This window comes from Hypanus sabinus, chromosome 12, assembly GCF_030144855.1.
Source record: "Hypanus sabinus isolate sHypSab1 chromosome 12, sHypSab1.hap1, whole genome shotgun sequence".
Lineage (NCBI taxonomy): Eukaryota > Metazoa > Chordata > Chondrichthyes > Myliobatiformes > Dasyatidae > Hypanus > Hypanus sabinus.
The window spans coordinates 39,716,327-39,742,310 of NC_082717.1; the positions used below are offsets into that span (position 1 = coordinate 39,716,327).

The window sequence follows — 25,984 nt, forward strand, 5'->3', positions numbered from 1 at the left end:
CCTGAACTAGAATTATATTTACATTCATGATCACAACCCAGATAAGGCCATTAGGTACCAAGGCAGTACTTACTGCCAATGTTCACTCTAATTTGTAATGGCCAATGTGTGCAAAAATCTTGTGCTGCATAATTTTTTGCCTAGTGTCAATAACATATGCACATTAAATTTTTAAGTGAAAGTAAATCTGAAGCTATTCTAAGGATAATATACTACCAGGTCCTGTTTGTTGCTCATTGTTTAAAGGAAACAAAATAACTGTCAATAAGAACTTTGATTTCCTCTGGGTTTGATCACAAAACACATGTAGCAGGCTGTAGCAGGTAATGAAGGATTTTCTCACTGGAACTTTTGTACATCATCCATATGTGATTTGCTTGCTAAATGACACTTTAAAAAGTCAAGTTTCCAAATATCACTCCACTTCTTCCCACTTGCAAATTCTCCAACAACTTCTGCAACGCGACAATACACACAGGTAACACAATTTCTGTATTGTACATAAATATTTCTCAAAGTTGTTCGTTTCTGAACTCATGAGCTTTCGGTCTAGCAGTTTCTACTGTTTCATTAAGCCATTCTGCTTTAGATGAGCTAGTGGTTCTTTTACCCTTTATGGCTTCTTTGGAATTCAACATAGTGAATGAATAATTTATTCAATTAAAAACAGTATAAATAAGCCAGTTATAAAATCTGAAGACAAATCATTGCAAACTCCACATTCTCAATACCATCCGCCTCAGAAATGTGATAGTGTACGATCGTGAAATGTACTTAACAAGCCAACAAGGTAGAGGATGAAGCAAAATGCTGTAGGAACTCAGCAGGCCACGCGGCATCTATGGAAAAGAGTACAGTCTACGTTTCAGGATGAGACCCTTCACCAGGTGATGAGCACAAATTTGCTGCAGCCTACATAGAAAGGACTCCTTCTTGACTACTTATCAAATCAGAAGATGTGAAAACTTCTCATTGCTGTGTTTGTTTCATTCTTGGCTTTTTTCAAATGTGCATCCTTTTCATCAATTCCAGGCTCAGTTTAAGCTTCACTTTCCACAGTAGCTACAGTAGTAGCAAAGCTGCTTCCTTTAGCTTGAGAATAAAGTTGTGATGTCCTATTGTTGACACCCTTGCTTACTGCCACCAATATTGCATCATATTTTTTCCAGATGTTGGGTGTATTACAATTTTTACTTGCCTTTCAATTAAATCAGCAATGTCAGTGAAAGTAACCATATGGTTGTTCCTTTTTTGCAGTTTATAGGCCACCAATTTCCATTTTTCCCTAAGTTTATGGCGCAATTTATTCCATGACCATCCTCATATTAGCAGGCATGTCCAACTCTCACATGTCCTGCACACCTCCCATGGCACAGCCTCTAAGCAAAAGACTGTAATCTGGAAAATCTTTCACATCTTCTGATTAGATATGCGGCCAAGAAATAGTCTTTTCCATGTAGGCTGCAGTAATTTTGTTCTTGTAATAAAGCTTGGGGCTTTATCCTTGCTCTGGGCTGGTCCACTAATAACATTTGACAAGCTCTTGAGGATAACCTCTAGTGAACAGTTCAAGAAAATAGAGATAGTCACCATAATTATCAGTCTTGCCTTCAATGCTAATCTTGAAAGCCTTCATAAATGAATGTTACTGCAATGGATTGCCATCACAGATTTGAATCTCTCTTTTAGGCAGAAATACAATGCATTGTTGTTGGATCACAATGCTTGTTATTTCCTTTAGTGTCCTTATGGTCTCCAGCACAGCATTTAGATTTTTATCATCTGAAATATGAATGTCCTCAGAAACACCTTGTGCTGTTGGATATGGCATAGTTTCAGAGTGCCTCCTTGATGCAGGTTGAGAGTAAACACCTGAACTACCCCTTGGGGTCCAAACTCATGGTGCATAGACATTTGTTCCTCAAATGTATCCACATTGACACCAAGTATGCTGGATTTTCTCTGTTCCGTGTCAACATCGGAACTCTCACCATAGAACTATCCTACTAGAGCACGTTTAGCACTCACAGTACATGAAGCCTTAGCACTTTAACTCTGGCCACCTTGGCTGCAATTCTTCCTGCTCCATCTTTCTCCAAGTTTGTTCTTCTATCTGCTCCTGGTTTCTACAAAACTGTTCCATGTGTCCTTCCTGGTTTCTTCGAAGCTGTTCTATCTGTTCTTCCTGGTTTCTTCAAGGCTCTTCCATCTTTTCTTCCAATGTGTGTTAATTCCTCAATAATTGTCATCTTGCATATAACTCAGCTAAATCAGCCTCCATTCTAATATGTGCTGATGATGCATCAGCTGCATGGCCTCTGCTAGCAATAGGACATACTGCATGCATTTTTGATGCACTGTCTTCAGCTTTATACGTAGGCACAGTTGCTTTATAAATATTTTCATTTCCTCCAGCAACCTGACACGTTTGTTTAATTTCTCTCTTAGTGTCGATGTCAAGGTCACTGCTTCCAGTTTGACTCACGTTGTTTTTCAACTACACAAACCAGAAAAAAACAACAGCAAATTCAGTTCAGCTGTCAACAGTGGAAGTATTACAGTTCAGCATTCAACAGAACCAGGATTCGAGCTACTCAAGCAAACACCACTATACAGTTTTTAGTCCCCAGTTGGGCAGGTGGCGCTGACCATTCAAAACTGTGTTTCTTTTTTTGTAATTTATTTTTTATTGAAGTTTATCATCAAACAAACTTTTCCATAAGATGTATTTCAGATATTGTACATATATATCATATAGTCATATATGCTACAAATCTCCATATATTTATCTAAGGTATGCACTTATAGAAAAGAAAGGAAAGGAAGAACAAGCAAAAGGAGAAAACTATGTACAAGTAGGAAGTGATCTTTTTTTTACAACATATTCATTGAATTTTGAGAATAAAATCAGGCCTATGAAGTGTTATGTAATTAAACCATTTTTCCCAGTATGAATCAAATTGTTCCAACTTATGGTTAACAGATGCTGTTATCTTCTCCATTTTGTAAATGTCCATTGTAATTTCCATCCATGCATTTGAGGTTAGGCTCTCCTGTGATAACCATTTCCTAGTAGTAAGAGTCTTTTTACCAGCCACCAGCAGTCTATTCTTTAAATATTTATCTCTTCTCAACCATTCTTGAGGCATATGCCCAAAATATATGGTCTTACTTTCTAAGGGTATTTCGCATTTAAAGATGTCTTGTAGGGCATTGTGTATCCCACTCCAAAAGTCTTTGATAATGGGGCATTCCCAAAAAACTTGAAGACTAGCGGCGACCATACACAACCCTGTCTCATGCCCCTTTCTAGGGTAAAACTGTTTGATAAATATCCATTGATTTTAATCCTAGCAGTAGAGTTGTCATATAGTGCCTGTATCATTTCATTAATTGTGTCATGGAAACCAAATCTATGTAAAACTTTGTAAAGAAAATTCCAATTAACGGAATCAAATGCCTTTTCAGCATCCGCGCTTATCACTATTGCTTCAATTTTATTTTTTTGTGTATGATCCATAATGTGAAGTGTCCTTCGTATATTGTCTTGTGTTTGGCGTTGTTGTATAAAACCTGTCTGATCCTTAGGTATCAGTATTCGTAGAAACTCTTCGAGTTGTTCGGCCATGATGGAAGTAAATAACCTATAATCCACATTAAGAACGGATATTGGTCTAAATGATCCACATTCCATTTTATCCTTGCCTTCTTTCAGTATGGCTGAGATTATCGCTTCTTTCCAGCTGGGTGGCATTTGTGCCTTTTTTAGAGCCCAGTTCAGTGTGGGGAATAAGACAGAAATTAACTCATTTTTAAATTCTTTGTACCACTCTGCCGTATACCCATCTGATTCTGGTGACTTGCTTAATTTAAACTTACTAATTGCAGCTTTTACTTTAGTTATGTCAGCAGTTATCATTTTTTTATTCTTCATTTAAAGTGGCTAACTCTAGAGAATTCAGGAGGGTGTCAGTTTGGGTTATGCTTCTCCTGGAACTTTTTATCATTTTTGTTTTTGGATCCCTAGTTCTATGAATTGTATTTTCTGCTATCTTTTTTTTCAGTTTCCATGGCAATATTTTCATAAACTTAGATCCACTTCATAATGTCTCTGTTTCAGAAACATTAAATTTTTCCTGATTTCTTGTGTCACCAAACTATTAATTTCATTCCCAATTTTAAAAATTTCCTCTAATGTATCCTTAGCCAAATTCAATGTGTTTTTTTTTCTAGTTCCTTCAGCCTATTTTCTAATTCCTCTAATGTTTTATTCCTTATTTTTTTCTTATATGAAGATATCGCTATAATTTTCCCTCTTAAAACAGCCTTCAGAATATCCCATAGAATGGGAGGTGAAACCTCTCCATTATCATTGAATTCTAAGTAGAGACCAATTTCCTTTTAATTTGTTCCTTAACGTAGGGATCATTGAGTAGACTTGAATTTCATTTCCAAATAGTATTCTTTAGTTGTGGGTCAAAATCAACAGTAATATATAGGTGCATGGTCACTTACATCTATTGTCCCAATTCCACAGGTGTTTATTTTGTTTTTATCTTTTCCAAATGTTATGAAATAGTCTATTCTTGTATATAAAGAATGGTGAGCAGAATAATGAGTGTATTCCTTTCTGTTGGGGAAAAGGTCCCTCCATATATCAATTAGATCAACATCCCCAAAAAGTGTATTAACTTTCTTGTAAGGATTTTGTTTCATAGGTTTTTCTATTGGAAGAGTCTAACTTTGGTTGTAATTGTAAATTTAAGTGTCCCCCACATATCAGGAGACCTTCTATTTCTGTTACCATAATATTAGTTATTTTCTGAAAGAAACCAATGTCACTTCCTGGGGGTGCGTGTATATTCAATAAAATAACTGAATTTCCGTCTATATTCCCCCTTACCAGAATATGTCTGCCAGCCTTATCTCCCATTTCAAATGCTTTTTCAAAATTTAGCTTGCTTGTGTTAAGAATAGCAACTCCTCTCTTATGTCCTGATTTATATGAGGAGAAAAACAAATTAGTGAAACCCATTCTCTTTAGTTTTCCATGGTCATTATCACTTAAGTGAGTTTCCTGTAAATATACCACATGGGCCTGTTGTTTTTTTCATTTTGGATAGAATTTTACTGTGTTTGATTGGATTTAACAGCACATTGACATTAAGAGAAATTAATTTTACTTTGTCCTTAGCCATGTGTATTTATTATTATTATATAATTGAAATTAGCAGAATAAAACTTTATCGATCTACTCCCTGAACAAATAAGAACCAAGAAATGTGAATAATAAAAAAGAGGCAAAGAAGGTGTGATTCCAAGGCTGAGGTCTCTAGTAGATGACCCTGGGTTGAGCTAGAGGAAACGTCTAGCAGTGGGGGATAACCCCTCCTACCTGTGAGTTGATGCCCTCATTGCAGTACCCATAAAAGTAAGTGAACAAATCTATGTCCATTCCGTACACAGAAAAGATTTCCCTGTGTATTCCTCCCATATATATATTCTCATTTAGGTGGGGAAAAAGGAGTGAATGAATGAATAAAAACAATAATTGAGTACAGTAATATAAAATCCACATTATAATAAGTATTTCTTGAGATAGGTATAGCACCATCTATTTTTGCTTCTGTTTAGTTATCAACACTTTTAAAGGTAGCTAAACCTTATTGCTCTTCTGGAGGGCATGAGCGCTGCCTTCAGAAAACTCACAGTCTCTTCTTGATATTCTTCTCTTGTCCTCCTCCCGTCCCCTGCTTTCTCGATTCTCTCACTATTTCCCAAGCAGAGTGGGATAACTGCTCAACCAGGCTTTCCCTCGGTTTGATCAGGCTGATGGGCAACCCTCTGACCTTCATGCCTGTAGTCGCCTCTTACACTGTCTGATACAGTTGTATCCCATCTTCATGAAACACTCGCAGTTTATCAGGGTACGGGGTTTGGAATCTAATCTTTCCTTGCTTTAAATTCACTTTACTTCAGAGTATTCTTTACGTTTCTGCAGGACCGCCAGGGGGTAAAATCTTGATCAAAATATATTAATTTCCTGTCCATAAACACCCTCTTCTTTCCCCAGGCCCTTCGCAGAATCTCCGCCTTGGTATTGTATCAAAGGAATCTAATTACTATTAAGCATGGCTTATCTTGTCTGTCTACAGTAGGCCTCAGGTCAAGGGCACGATGCGCCCTCTCAATTTCAAGCTCCATAGTCGAGGGAAGCTCCAACAAGTTTGCTACAAACTCCATCATAAACAAACCCTCCACTCCTTCGGGAACATTGTATTTCCTGATATTTTTCTGTCGCGATCTTCTCTCCTGGTTAAGCAGTTTACTTTCTTATTGATTTGATATTTTTATTGTCTTACTTAGTATCCATTCCACATTTTGCACGCAATCTTCCACCTTCTCTATTTGTGTCTCTGCCACTGCTATTTTTTGATTGACGTTGGCAAGCTCTGACTTGATATCATTTAGTTGCTTTTTGGAATCCCCATATCTCTTCCAGAATTTTTATCATATTCGCTGCTTTGCCTGAATGAGGCCCATCATCAGCCTTGCTACCACACGTTCTGGTAGGAGAGCTGCTCATTGCATCCCCCTCATCCATAGGCTTCGCAGTGATGCTGTTTTTATCTCCATTCTTTTTCCCCATTCTTATCAATTCAGATATTTTCGGAAGATCTTATATTTAATGGATTAACGGGGCAAAATATGTGTTTTTTCAGAGGAGCTATTGATTTAAACTGACATTCTGGACGATGACATCAGTGCAACCTCAAAACTGTGTTTCAAACCCAAACACACAGCATCAACCAACAAAAGGTTGATACTTGTCACAAGCTGCTCCATGCATGTAGGTGCTTCTAATTTCACAGACATATCCAAATGCCAATGATCATTTGGTGTAACTGTCAATGACTTTTACTGAATAAACATAGCAGTCAAACCAAGCCAAAACCAAAACAATTGCCGCTGCTGGTGACCCTACAGATCTGTTATTCTTGCCTGACGCGCCCTCACTCCTGTACTGGTTGCTCCAAAAGTTAAGGATATGTATTCGATCCTTTATCAGCTATTAGCAAACATACAAGTTTGAAGTGATGAAACTTAAAGCATACTCAAATGTAAGCTAAGCATAATTGAGTGTTATTGAGTATTTGGCAAAACATACGACATCTGTCAGTCCTGAGCTATGACAGACTGCAATGAACAAAGCATGAAGACGTAACTTATTCGCTTTGCTTTTACCACACCCTCCACTCATGTGACTAGTTGCCATAATAATCACGCTACACAGAGTACAATGAAGATAGAGAACAGATGCATGGTTCCTACTATATTGATTATAAAATTAGATTGACAATAAAGGCATTCAGTATATGAAAAAAACCAAGCTGTAGAAAAAAATCTTTTCCCACTGTCTATTGCCAATTACAATATTTGCTTTTGAAAAAAAGTGCCCTGCCCAGCCCCCCACAATTCATTTAATTTTATCTCTACATTTGGCATTAACCCAAGTTGAAACAATTTGAAACCACAGATGCTGACAGCACAGCATCTGTTGGTTGCCAGAGAATAAATTGTGTGTTCAGTGGCTAAAAGGCTCCTTCGTTCTCCCTGTCAACAGAATAGATTCACTTAGAACTCCTTGATTTTAAAGCAGTGCTGCAATGGTAACTTTTTTTTTACTATTTATTAGGAATGACTTTGTAATATTGTCCAAAATCCAGCATTGTGTTTTGAACAGTATATGCATAACATTTTGGAAAAATTATACTTAAGTGAATAATGAATAATAAGTGAATAATAAGCCTGCACTTGTTTTTCAGCACATTTTTTCCAACCTTGATCCAGTCTCTTCTTATGTACACTTCTGATGTCTTCTGCCATTTTGACAATTTCCAGTTTTTCTCTTACCAAATGTGTTATCTTCAGTCTGGACATTCAGTGTTCTTTACCCTCATCCCACATTCATGTAATTAAAAGGTTCTTCACTGTTTCCTTGAGCCAAGGTCTAACCAATCTTCTATCACCATTCTCTTCCTGGCTGAGCTTGTTATTACGTTCATAACATTAGAAAGCCCAGTGGCACAGCTAAGTATAGTAGCTGTCTTACAGTGCCTGAGACCCTGAGTTCATTTCTCAGCTTGGGTGCCCTCTTTGTGGATTTTGCACCTTCTCCCTATGACCAGAATGTTTACTCCAAGATACTCTGGAATCCCCCCACATTCTAAAGACATAGAAATTACTAAATTAATTTGCCACTGTAAATTGGCTGTAGAGTATTAGTGAACTGTGGAATCTGGGGGAGTTGATGGAAACATAGGGAGAAAAAAAATACGATTAATGTAGGATTAGTGCATTTGTGTGATTGATAGTTGGCACAAACTTAACAGGCTGAAGAGCCTATTTCTGTGCAGCTTGTCAATATGATACTATAGATCGACAACTTCTTCAACTAATCTTACTTTCTCCAAGTCAAAGACATAGCTATGGAAACCCAAAACAACCCTCTCATTGGATATATGTATCAGTGTTATTCAGTCCTGTTTCTTATCTTTATCATACCTGCTTTGTTGATGAGGCTCCGGCAGCTGCACGGTGGCACAAGTAGTACAACGGATACCACACAGATCCCTTGGTCTAGGTTTGATCCTAACCCCCAATGCTGTCAGTGTGGAGTTTGCATGTACACTCTGTCAGGACATGGATTTACCTTGTGTTCCCAAGCACAGATTAGTAGTTTAATTGACCATTGTAAGTTGACATTAATATGTACATAAGTGGGAGAATATGGAGGCAGCTGATGAAAATGTATTTGAACAAAATGGGGTAAGAGTAAATAGGTGTTTTATGGTTGATGTTTTCATGCTGTATTAATCAATAATTATATCACTGGTGCCTTCCATTTTCCTTAATTGTGAAAAGGTTAGAAAGATTAATTTGTATATTGCAAAATTAAAGCGTAGTGTGCAACAAAGGTGTATTTCTCCTACTCCAGTTAAGTAAGGTTTGGTCTGTGCAATAGTGTACAAAATAAAAGATAGCAGAATGCCCTTGTAAAGAACATATGAACTGGAGACATCTGATATGCTTTGGGTACCATCACTGAAGCCTGCATTGAGCAAGTTGATATTTTAGACAAACTAGTAGATCCTGATCAAATGCAGGGATTTTTAAGCACAAGTTGATAAAGTTGTTATGATATCAGAAGAAACTAATCACATACCTCTTCATCTTGGGTTGGTCAATGTGGTACATTGACGGAGATGCTTTACATCATGTGAATAAAAGTGTCTTGCTTTGTCCAAATGGAAAGGGTATGTGTGGGCTCCACGAATAAGGTGAAGGGCCGTTCCTGTTCTTCCTCATTGAGTAAGTATTTTTTTTTGTTTGATCTGTAAAATTTCTGTGAGTGAGTCTCTTGCTCAGTAATGGTGTTTTCTACTATGTCTCTGCCACTTCTGCAGCACTGATCTCGCCACCTTCTTTTCCAGCCAGACCATGTATAAGGTATGCCTTGTCTTCTCCTTCCATCCAACTAACCACACATTCAATGGATCATGCACTGCTCGACCTCCATTTTCAGCATTCTGAAGTGACCAAACCCTCTGCAACTTTTTGGATCAGCCTTCCATTTCTACCAACCACTCCCTTCCTTGGCCACTTCCCTATGCAAGTGCAGGAGATACTGATCTTTGACTATATCCTTCCCATCATTCAGGAATAAACATGGTCCTTTCAGGTGAAGCAATAATTCAGTAGCACTTCTTCCAATTTAGTGTAGCACAGTTGCTACACACACCATTGGGTAATCTAAATACAGACATGTGACTTCTTTTCAGAACATCACTCAATCTGCAGTAGTGGTCTTGAAATTCTCTCAGTCACTTTTAGTCCTCCCCATGTTTACTCTGACCATCTGGTCTTTGGCCTCCTAAAATCATGCAATAATACTCTGAAGGAGAGAAAAAGGGAACTTAAGGAATTTTTTTTTGAGCTGGATGTGTTGATGCCTTTACAATATTGAATTTATTAATTTCAGGTAACTCAGTGTTCTTCATTTTTCTCTTCTGTCTTACAAATTGCTGATTTAGCTGGTAATTGTTACTTTGAGAACTTTGGTCTGCACCCTATTACAGACATTCACTCCCTTTTCCACGTCTGCACTCTTTGCAACTTAACACATACTTTTTCTCATTTATCTAGTTCTGTTGAAAAAACCTTGACCTGAAAGTTCAACTCTGTTTCCACTCCTCACATGTTGCTTAAAAATGACCTGAACTGAATGCTTGAATGCCAGCACAGATGATCTCCATTTGCATCTATTTTATGTAATCTATGTAATTAATAACATCTGTCTTCAGTTCTGCTTTTGTTACATTATGTTCCCCATCTTCCTCCTGACAGAACACCCCCAATCCTATTTTGCTTTGGCTCCTCCCACTTTCTTCAGACTCAAGGGGTAGCCTTGGACTCCAGCTACGCCTTCCTCTTTGTTGGCTAAGTAGAACAGTCAATTTTTCAACTCTTCCCCATTAATGGTCCCCAACTCTTCCTCTGCTACATTGACCACTACATTGTTGCTGCTGCATGCACCCATGCTGAGCTTGTCAATTTCATCAACTTTGCCCCCAAATTTCACCCTGCCCTAAATTCACTTGGTCAATCACTGACACCTCACCCCCTTTCTTGATCTCTCTCTCTCTTTCCATCTCTGGAGACAAACTGTTGACCAACAACTTTTATAAACCTACTGATTCCCATGGTTATTTTGACTATACCTCTTCCCACCCTATTTCCTGTAAAAATGCTATTCCTTTTTCTCAGTTCCTTGCTCTGTACCGCACTTGTTCCCAGGATGTGGCTTTCCATTCCAGGCCATCAGAGATATCCTCCTCCTTCAAAGAAAGGCGTTTCCTTTCTTCCACCATTGAGGATGCCCTCACCCAGATCTCTTCCATTTCCCAAACATCCATGCTCATCCCATCTTTCCTCCGCTCACTTTAACAGAGAGATTTCCTCTTGTCCTTACCTACCACCTCATGATCCTCTGTATCCAACATATCATGCTCCACAACTTCCACCATTTCCAAAGAAATCCTACCACCAAACAGATCATTACCTCCTCTCCCCGCACCCTTCCCCCCCCACTGCTTTCCACAGGGATCGCTCCCTCCACAACCCTTGAACATTTGTCCCTGTCCAATAATCTCTCTTTCGGCATATATCCTCACAAGTGGTCTAAGTGCTACACATGCCTATTCACCTCCTCCCTCACTTCTATTCAACGCTCCAAATAGTTCTTCCAGGTGAGGCAACACTTTACCTGCAAATCTCTTGGGGTTGTCTATTGTGTCCAGTGCTCCCAATATGGCTCTTCTACATGATTGAGACCTGTCGTAAAATGGGGCTCTGCTTCATCAAGCACCTCCACTGCATCCGGCAAAAGCAGAACTTCCCAGTGACCAAATATTTTAATTCCCATTCCCATGCCCTTTTCAACATGTTGGTCCATGGCCTCCTCTTGTGCCAAAATGAGGCCACCCTCAGGGTGGAAGAGCAATACTTTATATTCCATCTGGTTAGCCTCAAATCTGATGGTATGAATATCAATTTCTCCTCCCCCTCCCCCTTCAATTCCCCACTCTTGCCTCTTACCTCTACTCAACTGCATATCACTGCCTCCTAGGTCCCCTCCTCCTTTCTTTTCTCCTATGTTCCATTCTCTTCTCTTATCAGATTCCTTCCTCTCCAGCCCTTTATCTTTCCTACCCACCTGGCATCACCTTCCAGCTATCCTCCTTTCCTTACCCTGCACCCATTTATTCTAGCATCCTACCCCGTCCTTTCTAGTCCCAAAGAAGGGTCTTGGCCCAAAATGTTGACTATTTATTCATTTCCATAGATGCTGTCTGTCTTGCTGAGTTCCTCCAGCATTATGTGTGTGTAGCTTTGGATTTCCAGCATCTGCAGTCTTTTTTGTTTATCATATAGCATAAGTTGTGTTGTTTTTAACATCATTGATTTTGCTTTGCTCATAATAATCCTGATTTGGAAGAATATTATCCATCTAGAAAAACAACTTTATGTTTTTATGAAATTGACATGAAGTTCATTGCAAATATTGGAGTCATAATTATCATTTTTAAACATTCTCTTTTAGCTCTCATTTTTGCAACTACAGGTATTTCTACTTAGACTGTCAACTTTGGTTCTGGTGTTTCCTGGGGAGGGACTGCAAGTTTGTCGTCATCGTGGCTATCCCTCAAGGTTGAGGATGATGGTCTTTGTTCTGTTGATCTATTTATGGGCTCGCAAGTGGCTCATGAGTCCAATATTGACTTTGAAAGTTCTTCTGCATTCAGGACAGGTAGTTCCAGATGGCAGATTGGGTTTTGGTTGTTGCTGCCTCTCCTTCCATTTTCTTCTCTTTTCTTCTAATTCTGTACATCTGTTGGCTTCGAAAGTTGCTGTTCCTATTCGGATGATGGCTTGCCAGAATTTCCTGACCTTGGCATTGGTTTCCCAATTGTTGATGTCGTTGTTACATTTCTTCATGTTGGCTTTTAAGATGTCTTTGAACCTTTTCTGTTGTCCGCCTCTTTTACGTTTGCCTTCTTTAAGCTGGGAGTAGAAGATTTGTTTCGGCAGACATTCGCCTTTCATCCGAACAACATGACTGCTTCATTTTAGTTGGTTCTTGATGACGTAGGCTTTAATGCTCATTGTTCCTGCTTCATTTAGCATGCTGACGTTGGTTCTTTTATCTTACCAGCTGATATTTAAGATGTTTGAAGACAGCGTTGATGGAATTTTTCAAGTGCCTAAAGATGTTGGTATGTTGTCTAGTTTTCTGATGCATACAGGAGCGTTGGGATTACCACTGCTTTGTGCACTAACATTTTAGTGTCTGTTCTGATGTCACGATCATGAAAGACTCTTGTTCGGGGATGTCCAAAAGCTGTTCCAGTTCATTTAAGATGATGTTGGATCTCGTTATTAAGGTCGATATTGGAGGAGAGGTGACTTTCAAGATACAGAAAGTGGTCCACGTTTTCCAGGGTTATTTTGCCAAGTTGAATTGATGGTTGGTGATGGTTGGTAGATTGTTGGTGATGGTTGGTAGATGATCTGAGTCTTCTTGGAATTGATGGTAAGTCCAAGTTTCGTCTATGCAAGGTTGAAGGCAGTCAGAATCTGTTGTAGGTGGTTTTCTGAAAGAGCTGCAACACTGTTGTCATCTGTGTATTGGAACTTGATGAGGGAACTCGTGGATGGCTTGTCTTTGGACTTGAGACGGGGAATATTGAAAAGTCTGCCATCTGTTCTGTAGACAATTTCGATTCCTGGGGGTAGGTCATCCTTGATAATGTGGATGATTGTTGCAATGAAGATGGTGAACAAAGTTGGGGCAATCACGCATCCCTGTTTTACTCCTGATCTAACTTGAAAAGGCTCCCAGTTACTGTTGCTGACCATGACTGTGGCAAGCATGCCATCATGGAAGAGTCTCAGGATTCGAATGTACTTTTCAGGGCATCCATAGGTGGATAGGACATCCCAAAGGAGTTCCCTCGATACTGAGTTAAGGCTTTGGTGAGGTTGATGAATGCCATATACAAAGGTTGAAGTTGTTCACGACATTTTCCTTGTAGTTGTTGCATTGTGAAGATCATGTCGATTGCTCCAGGTGATGGTCTAAAACTGACTGGCTTTTGTCTCCGGAAGGATCTTCTCGGCTATCTTGAGCCGGTTGTTCATGATATGGGTGAGGATCTTTCCTGCTGTTGCTAACAGGGAAATTCCATGATAGTTTCCACATTCAGATCAATCGCCTTTCCTTTTGTAGATGGTTACGATTGCTGAGTCTCTAAGGTCTGCTGGTGCATCTTCATTTATTCAGATTTTGATGAGAAGTTGATGCAGTTGATAATGAAGCGGGTTACCTCCAATTTTGTAGACCTCGGCTGGTATTCCATCGAGTCCAGCGGCCTTCTTGTTTGTCAAGGTTTTGATGGCTTCCTTGACTTCTTCAAGTGTTGGTATTTTGCTTAGGGAGTCGTCAACGGGCTGTTTTGGAACATTATTAATCATATTCCTGTCAAATGAGACGGTTTGATTTAGAAGATCTTCAAAGTGCTCCCTCCATCTAGAATTGATGTCAGAATTGCTCTTCAGGATGGTTGAACCATCTTTGCTTTTGAGAGGGGCTTGACTGTGAGTGGATGGACCAAAAATAGCTTTAGTTGCATTGAAAAAGCCTCGAGTGTCATTGGTGTCTGCTAGATATTGGATTTCCTGAGCTTTCTTCCTCCACCATTGGTTTTTCAGGTTTCGGGTGCTCTTCTGGACTGCAGCCTTAGCTAAGAGCAGCAAGCTACCATATTTCTTCTAACATGGATACTCTTTAGTGGCATTTCTGAATGTTGATGAAAAAATAAAATATATGTAGAATACTGATTGGATACAGAATTATGAATAAACCCCGTTGTGAAAAGAACATTTTTTTTTACAAAGTTAACAGTCATTTCTTAGTATAATTTAGTTTAAGGAAGAAGGTAAGTTTCAACCAAAATATTAATCAGGACCCATAAACAGGCTTTTCTGTAATTGTTTTTTAGTTGTTATAAAGCTGAAAAGATCTGTTTACTTTATAGAAATCTCCAGGATCAACCAAATATTATACCAGGAAAATGTTATAGCCAGGAAGCCTTACTAATTTTTCTATAAGTGATAGACCCATAAATACTGTATGATTATTAAAGGATATGGGATTTCAGTGAGTATTGGTGACCAAGTTTGAATTTTGAACTATATAGGAGAGAAATTCAACATTTCTTCAAATGTCTTTTTGAAACAAAGGCTAGGGAATTCAATTTTTGATTATAATCTTCCATTATTGGTTTCTGTCTGAAGTATGCTGGCTGCCAAATGATAAAGCCACAGTATGCTTCCATTGGTGATCCAAGCACAATCAGTCAAGGATTTCTAGAGGGAATTGGGTAAGCAATAAAAAGAAAATAACTTCCAGGACAATATGGAAAAATGGAACTAATTGGATTGCTCTTTAAAAAATATTGGCTAAATGATCTCCGGTGCTGTTAAGATTTGGTGTGCTAGGCATTTGGCTCAAGTGGGTTTTAAAGTCCTTTCCTATTGTAACAATTATAAAACTCTGATTAAAAATAATATATAAATAGGTGCTGTGTCTGCTCCTTCCATTTGTTTTTGGTCTCGATCCACCTTGGGCTCCATGGTAGCATAGCAGTTAGCGTGGCGCTATTACAGCTCAGGGCATTTCAGAGTTTGTAGTTCAATTCCAGTGCCGTCTATAAGGATTTTGTACATTAAACTCGTAAACCACATGGGCTTCCTCTGGGTGCTCTAGTTTCCTCCCACAGTCCACACATGTACTGATTGGTAGGCTAATTGGTCATTGGAAATTGTCCTGTGATTAGTCAAGTCAAGTCAACTCAAATTTATTTATAAAGCACATTTAAAAACAACCCATGTTGACCAAAATGTTATACAAACCATAACAGGTAGCTAAAATCAGAAATACAAGAAATACAGATGTAAACAACAAGGCACCCAGTTTATAGGCACAAAATAAACAACACATGAGCACAAGCCAAAATTCAGCCACATCAGGAAGAGTCAAACACTAGTGAATAAAGGTAAGTTTTGAGCCTGGACTTAAAAGAATCAATGGAGGGGGCAGATCTGATAGGGAAGGGAATGCTGTTCCACAGTCTAGGGGCTGCAACAGCAAAGGCGCGATCACACCTGAACTTAAATTTAGATCGTGGGACAGCCAGGAGCCTCAAGTCAACCGACCTGAGGGAACTGGAAGTAGAATAAGGGGTTAGAAGGTCTGTGATATAGGAGGGGGCCAGCCCATTTAGGGCTTTATAAACAAACAAGACAACCTTAAGATCAATTCTAAACCGTACTGGTAACCAGTGGAGAGAGGCCAGGATAGAAGTAATATGGTCCCTCTTCCAGGCACCTGTCAGGAGCCTGGTTGCGGCGTTCTGGACCAGTTGCAGGCGGGACAGGGACGACTGACTTATCCCAGTATACAGGGAGTCCAAGCGGGAGGATATAAGGGTGTGGTTGACTTTCTCGAGATCTTTGAAAGAGAGAGATGGCTTGATTTTGGCAATAGTATGAATCTGGAAAAAAACTGGCTTTTACTACTGCATTAACTTGCTTGACAAACTTAAAGGTGGAATCAAATATCACACCAAGGTTTTTGACATGGGATTTGACAAGGTTGGACAGGTTACCCAAGGCTGTTGGTAATCACTTTGATGGAGTCAGGGGGGCCAAATAGGACAACTTCAGACTTGCCTTCATTCAGTTGTAGGAAGTTTTGTGCCATCCAACACTTTATGTCCTCAATGCAGTTCATGAGGCTGACTAGATTTGACTAGTCATTTGGTTTCAAGGGGAGATAAAGCTGTGTGTTGTCAGCATAACAATAGAAAGAAATGTCATGTTTTTGAATGATTTGGCCGAGGGGAAGCATGTATATAGAAAAAAGAGTGGGACTTAGGATGGAACCTTGTGGGACGCTGCAGGAGAAACTAGGCTAGGATTAAATAGGTGGGTTGCTGGGAGAGGCGGCTCATAGGGAAGAAGTGCCTGTTATGTACTGTATCGCTAAATAAGAGAACCTTAAGCAGCTTCTTTTAATGGACCCTTGAAGTTTTTGTAAACACTTAAATTCTCTCATTGATAGATTTCATTTTTCTACTTGCAATGACTCAAAGTAGCTTAAAGAATAAGCATTGCACTAAGGAAAAAATTGTGTTAGGGTACTTAAGAAATTATTTTAAACATTTTTGGTATTTGCTGGTTTAGCTAGCATTTAGAGAAGAATTCCAAGTTCAAATGTAAACTGGAAGTAATATGCCTGGTGGTTGTACTTGTTGGGAGGACAAAGATTGTAAAAATGGAAATGTAATGTATAATTAAGTTTGAGGCCTGAATCTTGGTAACAGATAAATTAAACAAGCCAGTTGGAGAATCAGTGGAAGGTCTCAAGACAAGCTTTTTGTTGGAGATGGATTGGGCAGAAAGAATTGAAAACTGGTACAAGAACAATATTCCATTTACAGAAAGGAAACAGAGCAGGTGGAGAGTAGATAGAACCAAATTTTGCTTCATGCCATCAAAGCAGGTATGCTGCTCATACCTCAGGGTTTAAAAAAAAACCTAAAAGCAATAACAGAGCCTACTGTGATTACGAATGGTCAATATAGGACCCTGGTCAGACCACATTTGGAGTACTGTGCTCAGTTCTGGTCACCTCACTACAGGAAGGATGTGGAGACTATAGAAAGGGTGCAGAGGAGATTTACAAGGATGTTGCCTGTAGTGAGAAGCATGCCTTATGAGAATAGGTTGAGTGAACCTGGCCTTTTCTGCTTGGAGCGACAGAGGATGAAAAGTGAGCTGATAGAGGTTTATCAAATGATGAGAGGCATTGATCATGTGGATAGTCAGAGGCTTTTTCCCAGGGCTGAAATGTCTAAAACAAGCGGGCACAGTTTCAAGGTGCTTGGAAGTAGATACAGAGATGTCAGGGATACGTTTTTTAAGCAGAGAGTGGTGAGTTTGTGGAATGGGCTGCTGGTGACGGTGATGGAGGCAGATACAATAGGGTTTTTTCAGACTCCTGGATAAGTAGTACGTGGAAGGTAGAGGGCTATGGGTAACCCAAGGTAACTTCTAAAGTAAGGACATGTTCGGCACAGCATTGTGGGCTGAAAGGCCTGTATTATGCTGTAGGTTTCCTATGTTTCTATTTGTAAAAATATTCTACTGAGTTGACTAGTACCATTTAAGAAACAAGTGATGAATTTAGCTGGATGGATTGGGATAGTCCAAGGGCCACATTTCTGTTCAATCTTGTATTTGAAAGAGTTTTTCACCAGGAAGGACAAAACTGCTATGTGGAACCTACCTTCACTCAACAACAGCATGTTGCATTTCCATCAAGGATTAATGAATTTCAACCATAAGATAATTACTTTGCCATTGTATCATATCTTATGCCAAAGTAATTTCTGGTATAATAAGTTTCAATAACACATGCATTGTCATTTACCATCACTTTTTAAAAATGAAGCAGCTCTAATATTGCTTAAAATATTAAATTGAGTAATAGGATGAATAACCTAGGGAGTTATGAAGGAAAATTCTTATAAAATAAAATCTGCTATTCAACTCTTTGATCAGTATTGCTTCATTCAATAATGAATTTTATATATGTAAAATGTGAAACTTTGCTTTAAATTAATTTTTAATGTTATTTCTGATCAGAGCACTGTATTCAGAGGATGAGGAGGACACCCCCACTTGATGAACTTCAGCCTCCTCCTTATCAGGATGACAATGGATCGCCACATCTCTCATACACACCGTCAGAGCTTGATGACAAGTGTGAACTGTCTCATTCCAGTGCAGATTGTAATAGTCCACGCTGTTCATACAGTAAGTGCCCTAGCGAGGGTAGTGTAGGCCATGAGACGGAGAGCTACCATCAAAAAGGATATGAAGAGGATGTTCCCAGTGACAGCACTGCCATTCTCAGTCCAGAGGTAATAGAGATGAACATGTGGTTTATTGAATTGTCAATTTCAGCTATTTAAACTGTAGGAACTGCGGTGATTTACAAATACATTAATAATCATTATAGTGTGCCTGCACATATCTAATGTTATGTAAATATTATGTGTTATACCAATGTAATGTCTTGCTGTACATTTATTTATATTCTTTATTTCATTTAATTATACATCATTTAAATGATAGAGATCCACCTGGAAGTCAAGACGAGTTCCTTTCTTCTTTGCTGTAACTCAAGATTAAGCAGGGAAATACCGAAAGTTAACAATGTTATTTTTAGATAAAATAGTGAATAAATGGACAGAAATTTCTTTGTAATTATTTCCACTTTGCCACCATAACTTCATTATATTTTAGTAGATTATATGCAGTGTTTGCTGTACTTCCAGCAGAGTTATGGTGTTGAAGTAGGGTTATCTCAGAGAAGACTCCTATGGTGGTAAATCAATGATAATGGTGTGTTAGATGGAGATTGGTTGCTGAAATGTTAGAGGTATTTAAAAGAATTGTTTAGTCACAATTTTTTATGGAAAGGTGTAGCACTCCTGAAAATGGCTGTTGAAGATCATTCTATGATGACACTCCAATGGGAGTTGCAGAAGCAGGAAGTTGCTTTGGTCATTATTGGGATGGTTTTTACTCACCACATGGTAGTTCCAAAGTAAACTTAGTTACTATATTTCCCCTTGTGATTGTACTTGTGTCTGATTTCACACCGAAATTCAGAAGTCAGGAATAATTTGGAGGGGATCAGATGCATTGCTTCTACTTCTAGGTCTTTCTGTTTTACAAGTCTCTCCAGGGCCCTCCCACTTACTGTTTAGGACCTGCCCAAATTTAACTTAATAAAATGTAACCCTTCATGCTTGCCTGAGTTAAATTTCATTTGCTATTTCTATGTGTATTTTTCCAGTTAATCAATATCCTGAAATAATCTTAAATAGCCTTCTTCACTGTCCTCTATACCACCTATTTAAGCATGCTAGCTACATTCTTATCCAAATTGTTAATATAGATGACACATAACCGTGGAGTCAGCTTCAATCCCTGTGTTCACAAGCCTCCAATCTGAAAAAAAAAGACCTCTAGTTCAGTGCTCTAACTGCTACCACCAAGCCAATTTTGTATCCAGTTGACTAGCTCAACCTGGATCTCCTGTGACCTCAGCTTCCAGATAATCCTACCCATGCAGGACCTTGTCCAAGACCTTCCTAAAGCTGCAATAGATAATGTTTACTACCCTACTCTTATCAGTTCTGTTGGTTAGCTCTTTAAACACAAACCCACCAGTTACCTTCAACTAATACTTTTCTTCACCCGATGGAACTTGTTTGACTTCTCTATCAGTTCCTCTCACTTTCTACAAATCACAAGTATAGCCACAGGCACTTGTATAGGCCTCAGCAATACCTGTCTTTTTGTTGGCTTCCTGGAATAGTCCTTACTCCAAGACTTTTCTGATTCCATTGCTCAACTCTTTCTCTGTTGGTGCTGCTTCCTGCAGAACTTGTCAGTATATGAGCTTCACCATTTACTTCCATTCCACCCTTAAATTCACTTGGACAACTTCTTGCCCTTTTCTGTTTCCATCCCATTCAGCCTTCTTCACCTACCCCTTCATGATCCATGGCACTTTGCCCTGAAACTGCAGGAGGTGCAACACCTATTTCTAAACCACCACCATACAGAGACATAAATAACTCTTCTAGGTAAGGCAAAGATTTATGTACACCTCCTTCAATCTTGTCTAGTGCATTTACTGCTTACGATGAGGTCTCTGCTGCACCAGCAAGACCAAGTGCAGGCTAGGTGACCTGTTTGCTGTGTATCTTCCACCCAACTGCAATCTCCATCTGTAGCTTCTAGTTGCACGCCAGTTCAACCCTCTATCCATTTCCTACCACTTACCTGTCCATCTTTCGTCTTTCCCAATGCCAGAGTGAAGAGAAAGACAAACTATAATATCTCATATTCTACATTCTGCAATCCAATGCTGAGATTTTTTCCCATTTTAGGTTACTGTCACCTCCGTTTTCACATCTAATCTAGTCCTATGCCTCCCATTTTTGTTCCCTTTCCAATATCCACCCCTTGAGCAACCCCATCACTCATTTCATCTCCTTCCTATTCCTGGTTTTATCCATTGATTACCCACAGACTTTCATCCATTGGATCCTTTGTGGTTTTCTGCTTATCTCTCCCTTAAATAGTTCCCATTATCACTTTCCTTACTTAGCATATTTTAACATTGTAAACTTTGGCTCCCTACTCATCACTGTTCAACCTTCATCTTCATTTTCCCCCTCCCTCCTGAAACATTCCATTTATTTTTCCCTTGTCTTTTTCTATCCAGCACCAGCTTGCCTGTTTCTCCTCTGTATACCATTTATCTTTCCACTCTACATCCAGTTCTGATGAAGAGTCTCAATCAGAAAAATCTATCATTTCTTTTTCCCTCTCTGATGCTGCTGAACCACTGAGGTCTTGCTTCTTGTCCTATCTATACACCAAAGCTAAATCTCTTTTCATTAGCAAGCACAGCTGAAAGTTTGCAAGTTGGCTTCACCACCATCTTGAATTTGGCATGGTGTCCCCTTGAACAGTGCCCAAAGTAAGACTGTGTCTATGATCTGCTTCTTCACAATTGTTCTCCCAGGTATGTGTAGCCCCATTGTTTGTTCTTGGCTACCTAAATTGAAGACTAAAGGTAGTTTGGGATCTCCCAAGTTGTCCATTTCTACACTGCCCAGATAGGAAGCTGCTCGGTTACAAGTGCCCACTATGATCCAGTTCTGTGCTAACAATAATGCCTTGTGGGTAGTTACAGTGTCAGTTCTGGTTACCTGTGATGTCATGAGGTAGTCGCTGAGTAAATTCAGGCATATTTATGCAGCAACATAAGCATCTAGAGAAGGTCTTACTTCATTTACTTAGTTAAGCCCATCACCCCTACTGGGGCATAGGCCACCGACAGCAGCTCACCAGAGACCTCTGTCTAGGGCCAGTCCTTCAAATTGTCCCCAGGTGTACCGAAGATCCTGCCTGTCCCAGATATGATTCCTTTGGAGCTCTTGTTGGGGGTTCTTTAGCACTGGGTTTTAACAGAATGTAGTTGTTAGCCCCATGCCCAACCCTCCTCCTTTTGCAGCTAGGCTTGGGACCATCCATGGCAGAATCCTTGTGTCCTTTGGTGTTTTCCATTTCTATGGTGGCCATAGCTCTTTAGTTGTCTGATGGTGCTACTCTGACAAGGATGTACACATTGCTGATGCTTGTTGGAATAACACAGCCATTGAAGTTACTGAAGCTACCATTCAGCACTTGGTTGACTCTTTTTTTGGTGGTGAAAATGCACCCATAGCAGGCAAGTATATAAATCTGTCGAATTCAGCAATTTAAAATATGGACGTGTGTGTCTACTGTTTTGAATTGGCAAACTTACAGATTTTCTTGACATTTTATTGCTTTGAATTCTACTTGATTCTACTTCTGAAACACTACACGAGAAGAAAGTCACTATATTAGTTCCAGATATGATCCTTGTTGATACTTGATTTCACTTTTTCTTTAGACTAATCATATAAACATTGAAAGCTCAATTCCATAACTTTACTGTGTGATATCTGGTAGCACATCTTATAATTTCCAATTATAGACTGAGCATTGGCATTTTCAAAAATAATTGAACATTTTTGCCACATAAACATATATTTGAAAGCCTACACTAAAATATTGATATAAGCATTGGTTTTAGCCAGTGATAAGAGTGAAAAATAAAGATATAAAAACCCCAGCAGAAGAACAGAAGTAAGCTGATATTAATTGTCTATGAATCCATTTTCTGGGTCCATGAGGACATTTTGAAAGAACATGTTATTTTTTATAGATCAAGCCATGTTCTAATATCAGTTATTCAAGTTATTATTTCACTGGTTGATTGGCATCCATCTGTCTCAATGGACAATGAATGATAATGATGATCATCACAAGCCTGGGTGAAAGGTATGGAGATCCTGTGATAATCAGTTGTCAAGAACTGCCTCTCGACCTCAGCAGTGTAGTCCAAAGGAAAGTTTATGAAGCAATACATTTGGCACCAGTTTGGCTCCAGGAGCTGCTGGAAGGATGTTCAATGACGTCCACCCTGCCTTAGGGGCTCCACTCCAGATTTGCTGTCTGGGTTTACTCCTGTAGCCTTTGTCTCTTCCGAGGCTGCCCACAAGGCAGTGGGGCTATTTACCCATTGCTGGGGATCTGGTTCATGAATTCCAAGGCATGTCCACACACTGGTGGGCCTGCGTGCTACATGTATCCTCCATAGTTCAGCCTGAATCCGAAAGGAGTTTAGTTTCTGTGTGTTGTCAGTGCGGAGGCACTACATGAGGCTTGATGTTGGAAAGGTTATGTCCTGGCAAGGAGAGAATTACACATTCAACTCTCCTTTTCGCAAGACTACTAGCTGTTGGTGGAAGCTGAAAGTGAGAGCGACGAGCACTACCCACTACATTACCAAACTAGATGCATCACAACAACCATTTTGACACCATTTCACTGGAAATGGGCTATAAGGATGATTATATCAATACTTGCTGAAACTGATCTAATTGCCCATTTTTTCCATTTATGGTTTCACCTTCAATGACCTTTCAAGTAACTTACACTGCAGGTCTATAAACCAGTCCATTTTATTACATATTATTAATAAGCTCTGCATTTCTGTGCCTTAAATCATTAAATTTTCAGTAATCAGTCTCTGAAAGCAATTGCGATAATGATACTTAAATAAACTAGATTAAACATAAGCCGTTAGGAAGTTCAGGTACAAATGGACCAAGAAGTTTCCATTATATTGATTTGCACTTTGAAGCAGCAAATTGCTGTTGTACCATACTAATCTCTAACAATGACCATCTGTATCATCTCATATTTTTCTGTTTAAATTCTCTGAAATTACAATAGTGCATTGCTCCTAACTGAAATCTTTCAACTGGCATGAATTTAAAATTAGAAATAGAAGATATCTAAAAATACAAGCACATTGTTAAGGTAAGGGTTCACATACTGATATGTAAAGTACAGTATTATATAATTTGCTGTATCCAATTTTCCTTTGCTTGTATCTGCTAAACACCTATAACACTGTGTCATATATTCCTCATGCCTCTTCTAGACTGACTGAGTTTGTCACTTATAAGTTTATAAATTTATACAAATTGAACTTAATGTTTAATCTTTTATTCATATTCTGTAGGACATGTCAGCTAGAGGATCTTCTGCACAGCTACCTAAAGCTTATGATCCAGAACCTGTATCGAAGTATGGTACATTGGATGTAATTTTTGATTATGATTCACAAGCACAGAAACTAGTAGTAACAGTCACAGCAGTTACAGACATTCCTACATATAATCGAATTGGCAACAACTCATGGCAAGTACATCTTGTGCTTCTTCCCACAAAGAAACAAAGGTCAAAAACAAGTGTCCAACGAGGATCATGCCCTGTCTTCACAGAGGATTTTAAATTTAATCGGATTGAGTCTGAGATGATTGGTAATTATGCTGTGCGATTTAGACTCTACAGTATACGTCGCATGAAAAAAGAAAGGATTGTAGGTGAAAAGGTATTTTATCTGACCAAGCTGAATCTGCAAGGCAAGATGTCAGTTCCAATTGTGCTGGAGCCATGTGGCAGCATCACTGTAAGTAACTAAAATGGAATGAGTATATTAGTTGTAGTTGTTCTGTATTTAATATTTCAGTTAATTTTTAGCAGCCTTGTATATAAATTGTTTAAGTATTCTTGTTCATAAATAATTAATTATGGGTTATATATAAAATACATTAATTGCATACGTCATCATGCTACCATGTGATACGCAAAGACTTTGCTGAAAGTAAACTTGAAGTTACACCTGTATTCTTGGAGCCCATGTTTTCCTTTGAATTAATTTAAATTTTTGAAGTTAGAAAACATAACACTGGCGACAAGTACAGCTACTCACAGATTAAACACAGCAGGATGTTCAAAGTAAAATAAAATGCAGCAGGAGCATTGGTGAGTAAAAAGGCACCCCAGCACTTGGAGAGACAATTGAGTTTAAAATAAAAGCAGCCAGCACATGTTTTTCAGAAGGGAAGACATGATCGAGTTTTATTTTAAAGGAAAATAAAGAAAAATTTAAAGAAAAATTCAGGGTTTATTAAGAGTGAGTACCAGGTGATAATAACCATTAAAAAAAGCATCAGAAGTGGCTGGCTATGTCAGAAAGATTGAAGAGATTGATTACACAATATGTAATTGGCTCTTGTATACTGAGCTATTGGAACGATATTTTAGAATAGCCAATGGGAAGCAAGAGCCAATTTTGCTGAGTTCATTAGGTTTATACAGTTTGTTTTGAAGTTTGACTGCTCCAACCAAACCATCAGAAATAAGCTCTGCAGCTTTTGCAAACATAATGCAGGAGCAGTTAGAACCAAAGCCATTGTTAATTGCAGTACGCTTTAGGTTTCATAAGCAGAATCAAAAAGAAGGGGAATCCACTTCAGCATACGTGGCTGAATTGAAGAGATTATCTGAGCATTGCCATTTCAGTAATGGGCTTAATGATACATCGAGGGATCAACAGTTTGTGGAAACTTAACATTCAAAAATGAAGCACAGTTTACTTTCAAATGAATCAGAATCAAGTTTATTATCACTGGCATGTGACGTGAAATTTGTTAACTTAGCAGCAGCAATTCAATGCAATACCTATTCTAGCAGAGAGAGAGAGAAAAAAGAAACAAGTAAATAAACAAGTAAATCAATTACATATATTGAATAGATTTTGGTCAGATGGCAGAGGGGAAGAAGCTGTTCCTGAATCGCTGAGTGTGTGTGCCTTCAGGCTTCTGTATCTCCTACCTGATGGTACAGTGAGAAAAGGGCATGCCCTGGGTGCTGGAGGTCCTTAATAATGGAACTGCCTTTCTGAGATACCGCTCCCTAAAGATGTCATGGGTACTTTGTAGACTAGTGCCCAAGCTGACTAGATTTACAAGCTTCTGCAGCTTCTTTTGGTCCTGTGCAGTAGCCCCTCCATACCAGACAGTGATGCAGCCTGTCAGAATGCTCTCCACAGAACAACTATAGAAGTTTTTGAGTGTATTTGTTGATATTCCAAATCTCTTCAAACTCCTAATAAAGTATAGCCTCTGTCTTGCCTTCTTTATGACTACATTGATATGTTTGGACCAGGTTAGATCCTCAAAGATCTTGACACCGAGGAACTTGAAGCTGCTTACTCTCTCCACTTCTGATCCCTCTATGAGGATTGGTATGTGCTCCTTCATCTTACCCTTCC

The 25,984-nt window shown here is 38.9% G+C and overlaps 1 protein-coding gene across 1 annotated transcript in view; it reads left to right on the forward strand.

Moving 5' to 3' along the window:
• The window catches only part of LOC132402796 (synaptotagmin-14-like), a 165,197-nt gene that overhangs the window by 88,317 nt on the left and 50,896 nt on the right, over positions 1-25,984 (forward strand). The window contains exons 5-6 of the mRNA XM_059985787.1: positions 18,331-18,608; positions 23,888-24,337. Coding sequence (XP_059841770.1) covers positions 18,331-18,608; positions 23,888-24,337 — 728 coding nt within the window. The remainder of the gene's footprint in view (positions 1-18,330; positions 18,609-23,887; positions 24,338-25,984) is intronic.